General features: G+C 44.6%; 1 protein-coding gene across 2 annotated transcripts in view; it reads right to left on the bottom strand.

The window, feature by feature from the left end:
* Positions 1 to 1,622, bottom strand: part of UBXN8 (UBX domain protein 8) — a 27,714-nt gene extending 26,092 nt beyond the window's left edge. Inside the window, exon 1 of one of the 2 annotated variants that reach the window (XM_029226650.1) lies at positions 1,516 to 1,619. In XM_029226650.1, coding sequence (XP_029082483.1) covers positions 1,516 to 1,603 — 88 coding nt within the window. In that variant the 5' untranslated portion in view covers positions 1,604 to 1,619. Of the gene's footprint in view, positions 1 to 1,515 lie in introns of both variants that reach the window. The other variant, XM_029226649.1, reaches the window with a different exon arrangement.
* Positions 1,623 to 5,390: the final 3,768 nt, after the last annotated feature.

Raw genomic sequence — 5,390 nt, forward strand, 5'->3', positions numbered from 1 at the left:
GGGGGAGGAGGGGGAGGAGGGGGAGGAGGGGGAGGAGGGGTCTCTGGTCTCAGGAAGTACGTTCCCCTGTGGTCAGAGCTGATCATGTGAACAGATCTCCTTCTGCAACCCTGAGTAAACACCCTCTCACTGACTAGTGACTCAAATATTAGTGCAAATGTAGAAGATTCTAGATGAGCAGAGTAAGGGTGAATTCTTTAAGGTAAGGGAGCAGGTAAATTCTGGAATAAGTGTGAGTTTAACATTTCTGTATATCATTTGGATAAAGGTCTTGTTAGATTCCAATACTGCTTGAGACTTCTGGAGAATCTCTGTAGATTTTTTGAAAAGCATTTTAATTTCTTATTTCAAGCAACATTCTGGGTACCTGACTTCTTGGGGGTGGGGAGAAAGAGAGGAAATATACAAAGCTCGGTTTCATCACAGTCTCTAATTTTAGGACTGAGTTTAAAGAAGAAAAACAGACATGTAAACTGATCAATAATATGTCCAAAAATGAACTGATTCTCCACTGGTCCACCAGTTTCCTTTCAGTTTTTCCTTTATCACTGGCACCACCAATGACTTGCGGTTGTTCAACTCCACATGTAGGAGCCATCCTTGAATCTCTCCTTTCCCTCACCCGCATCATTAATCCATCAACAAATCCTAGTTGGCTAATATCCCAAATCTGTGCACATTTCACCTCCTCTGTTATCCTAGTCAGGCCAACCATCAATCATCACGACTTCCCTACTTCAGAAGCCTAAGATGCCTTGCAGCTTCCTTACAAAACATTCTGCACACAGAACCCAGTGACCTGTTTTAAAACCTTAGGTAAGTCCCTTAACCTCCCTATATCTCAGTTTCCTCAACTGTAAAAAAGGGATTATAATAGTACCCACCCTCTGATTGTAAAGCGGATTAGATGAGATAATGAATAAACACTTAGACTTTGGTTTACAGTACGTGCTAAATGAATGTTTCTATCTTGAGCCAATCTCCCTCTTAAGTCAGTCTCCTTGATCCAGCCTCAATTTTCTTCATCCTTTTCCTCCAACACATCACAATTCCTTTGTCTGGAATGTTTTCTCCCGGCTTTTCAAAGTGGTGGTTCCTATCATCATTTAAATCTCTGCTTAAATTCCTCAGTAAGCCTACATCACATCAACCTGTTTATTTCCTCTTGAGCATTCAACACAATTTGAAAGTCGTGTATATGCTTGTTCATGTGCTTTCTGCCTCAGTTCCCTTTCACGCAAAACCTCACCAGACCTGGAGAGATTTTTTGCGCCAAGGGGAGTCGGCCGCGCCAAAGGGAGTCAGCCTCCCCAAGGTGAGTCGGCCTCCCCAAGGCGGCGGAAGTCTCGCTCCGCCCAAGGATCCGCGCCGGAAAAGGGAGGCAGGCGCGGTGCAGCCTGGGAATCGTAGTCAAAGCTGCCTAGAGGGGACGCGGCTGGGAAACGGAAATTCTACGCAACGTTCACGGGACCGTCACCTGGGTATGAGCACCAAGAGGGAAAAGCCAACACTTACGCAGATCTGGGATCCCACGCTGGAGCTCCAAACACAAGAGCGGGAGAGCAGCAAGGAGGAAAACGCCAACAACGCCACGAGAAGCCATAGTGGAGGGCGCCCCGCTTCCGGGCGGAAGGCCCGCCCCTTCCGGTTTCTCCTCCCTTGGAAGGTGGAGTGGAGGAGCCCTGCCTAAGGGAGGAATTTGGGGAGACAGCTAGACTCTAAAGTCAGGTCGTTGGTAGGACTGAGAGAAGACCAGGTTTTTGAACTAATAATTTGTAGCCTTAGAACAAATACAGATCACCTCCTCACGTCACGTGATGTCCAGGGGAGCCGGCCTTGCTGGCGCCCGTCTAACCTAGTTCTATGAAAGCAAAACGTGGGCTCCAGTGAGGCTGGCTGCGCCTGCGCCTTTGGCCATGGGACTCTGGAGACTGAGGAAGAGCTCAAGAGTAAAATGAGGGGCTTCCCTGGGGGCACAGTGGTTGAGAATCCGCCTGCCAAAGCAGGTTACAGGGGTTCGAGCCCTGGTCCGGGAGGATCCCACATGCTGCGGAGCAACTAAGCCCGTGCACCACAACTACTGAGCCTGCGCTCTAAAGCCCGCGAGCCACAACTACTGAGCCCATGTGCCACAACTACTGAGGCCCGCGAGCCTAGAGCCCATGCTCTGCAACAAGAGAAGCCACCACAATGAGAAGCCCATGCACCGCAACGAAGAGTGGTCCCCGCTTGCTGCAACTAGAGAAAGCCCGTGTGCAGCAACAAAGACCCAACGCAGCCAAAAGAAAAAAAGTAAAATGAACCTGAAGAGAAAGGGTACTGGGTGTTGACGCTGTTGGGGGCAGCCTGGCCCCTGGGCCTTGTGTCCGTAGTGGGTGATTGTGGGCTTTTGGGTCAGACAACTGAGCACCACTCTCTGCTGAAGCACCTTCTTTATCACCGCAACGATCCCTGGCCCCGTTCATGGTCTCTAGTACCTGAGGGAAGATGACTCAGAAGTGGGGCCTGGCACCGAATCCTGGAGACCCACTACCCCTTGCTCCGCTTCTCGTCAGTTTTGCCAGCAGGTGTTACTGTTAATGACTTAACTCAGCCTCACCGTTCTATTACCTCATTGCCATCCCATGATACACCTCTGGTGCTTCTGCCAACCTGCAACGCAATTAAGCTACAGAGATCGTCACAATTTGCAAGATTTCTTGCTTGAAAATTCATTTTCTGACCTAGCCATCAATTTTCTCACCCTTCAATTTACTTCAGCTAACATTTATTGAGCCCCACAATTTGGTACAGAAGGACTCATGGAGACTCAAATATGTGTAAGTTACTGAATTTGTCCTCAAGAAGCTCAGAAAGTCAGTTTAGTGGGTAAGAGCCCTGTAAACAGATATGTACAGTGCCTGAGTGTTGTGATCAGGATGCGCACAGGGGTCTGTGGAACCCTATTCCCAGCGAGGCCTTGAATGCTTTCCTGAAGGAAACCATGCCCAAATTGTGCTGTAAAGTTTAGGAATTGGGGAAGGGGGAAAAAGGAAGAATGGGATTGCAAATTTAGGAAACTGTGAATGCAGAGGAACAAGCAGCAGTTTAAAATATTGCAGTTCCAAGTTTGAGTGGAGGTGCATTAGTTTGGAGCTAGGACCAGAGAGGGCTTGGCTTTGTGTGTAGGCTAAGAACTTTATCCTGGAAGTGAAGTTGCAAGATATGAGCGCACAATCTCAAAATCAGTCGAGGTGAAGTAATACAAATTCTAACATGACATACCAATTAAATAATTAACTATATTGACTCATTCAGAGGTTCTCGTCTACATGAAGACAGGAAAGAAAGGAAGTTCTTCACCTCTTAAACGTCTTCATTTTGGTATGATTTCCTCCTTTAGGTATTTTTCTTCCTCTTTCTATATTCCTAGTATAATCTGTTGACACCAATGAATCTCTGTCAGGACAATAAAGTGGCGGCTCCCACGTACTCCAGATCTGCATGGGGTCTTACACATTTCCCAAACTTTGTTGATTGTGAAGTCTCTTCACTGCATTTATCTACTCTTACCCCCCTCCCCAAACCACCAAAATAACCTATTCATCTAAAACCAAGTTTCTCACTTACTGATTTAAGGGAGAACACTGTTGTGACATAATCTCTGTAGTGACTCAGAGGGGAAGTCAAGGGTGATTTTTATAGGGTTTTTGGAGTCTAGGTTGGAGTAGTTTAAGGTGGCCTTTTCGATGTGGGGACCTTACTGGGATTGGACATAGTACATGGTATAATAGTTTAGGGCTGCTGGACACAGCAAGATGAGGGACTTGAAGTCAGATCTGCCCCCTTTTTGATCAGAAAGGGCATTTGCCCAGTTGAGATCAATTCAACTTCTCAGTGCCTGAGAGGGAAGCTTTTTATCCAGATTAGCAACCTGTTGTTCAGATGAATGGATTTTCAGCAAGCTTCTAAAGCTAACAATGAAATTATGTACTGATTTACAGCCTGTCCTTGTTGGCAAGAATTTCCTGGAACAAACAGTAAAGTTATGTTGATTTAAGGTCATAGTTTTCAGTGATCATAATTAAGCCATGGGTTATAGATAGCTCAGTTCTCACAATAAAATCTTATGAATACCTTGAATACTGTAAAAGAGGAAGGGACTTTTAAATCTTGATAGTTTATATTAAATCATTTTCTATTAACATTCTTCAGACACAAATTTCACATTTTTTTAAATTTAAGAAGTGATGCTACTTGTTTTCTTTATGTATAAAGAAATAGGATTGTCAACACATTTTTAATTTACTTTTGGCTGCACTGGTTCTTCATTGCTGCACACGGGCTTTCTCTAGTTACGACGAATGGGGGCTACTCTTCGTTGTGGTGCAGGGGCGCCTCATTGCGGTGGCTTCTCTTGTTGCAGAGCACAGGCTCTACGTGCACGGGCTTCAGTAGTTGTGGCATGCGGGCTCAGTAGTTGTGGCTCGCGGGCTTAGTTGCTCCGTGGCATGTGGGATCTTCCTGGACCAGGGATCAAACCCATGTCCCCTACACTGGCAGGTGGATTCTTAACCACTGTGCCACCAGGGAAGTCCCACATCTTAAAAATATTTATTTATTTATTTATTTATTCGGTTGTGCAGGTCAGTTTCAGCAGGTGGGCTCCTTTAGTTGCGGCTCCAGGGCTCCTTAGTTGCGGCACATGGGCTCCTTAGTTGTGGCATGCGAACACAATTGTGGCATGCATGTGGAATCTAGTTCCCTGACCAGGGATCGAACCCGAGCCCCCTGCGTTGGGAGCGCAGAGTCCTACCCACTGTGCCACCAGGGAAGTCCCGACACATTTTTAAATTACATATAATCATATTTGGTTGGGGGGGACAAATGTTAATTAAAATGTAGCCTGAATTGTATGTATTAAGTGTATCCAAACTGCTTTTGTGACCTAACATTTGGAATTTTTGCATTAAAAAAATCAACTAGTAAAGTTTTCCTATATCTTATTATGAAAATTTTCAGACAAAAAAGTTGAAAAAAATTTACACTAACTATCCATATACCCACCACATTTTATTATATATATTGTCACATGTCTATCAATCTATCCATTCATCAATCTGTCTTATTTTGATGCATTTCATAGTTGGAGACTTTAGTACACTTCCCCCAAAATACTTCAGTGTCATATCATTAACTATATTATGTGCATATGCATACTTCATATGATATGTATATTTCAGCATGTATGTCATTAACTACAGTGAAATGCACACATCTTAACCCTACCATTCCTTGAGTTCCAATATAAGCATTGTTAAAAGATAAACTGAAACATGTTAAATTTTTTAAGAGTTTATTTGAGCAAACATTGATTTGAATCAGGCAGCATCCAATATAGCAGATAGAAA

The sequence above is a fragment of the Monodon monoceros genome, unplaced genomic scaffold (assembly GCF_005190385.1).
Source record: "Monodon monoceros isolate NGI ecotype Baffin Bay Population unplaced genomic scaffold, NGI_Narwhal_1 Super_Scaffold_17, whole genome shotgun sequence".
Lineage (NCBI taxonomy): Eukaryota > Metazoa > Chordata > Mammalia > Artiodactyla > Monodontidae > Monodon > Monodon monoceros.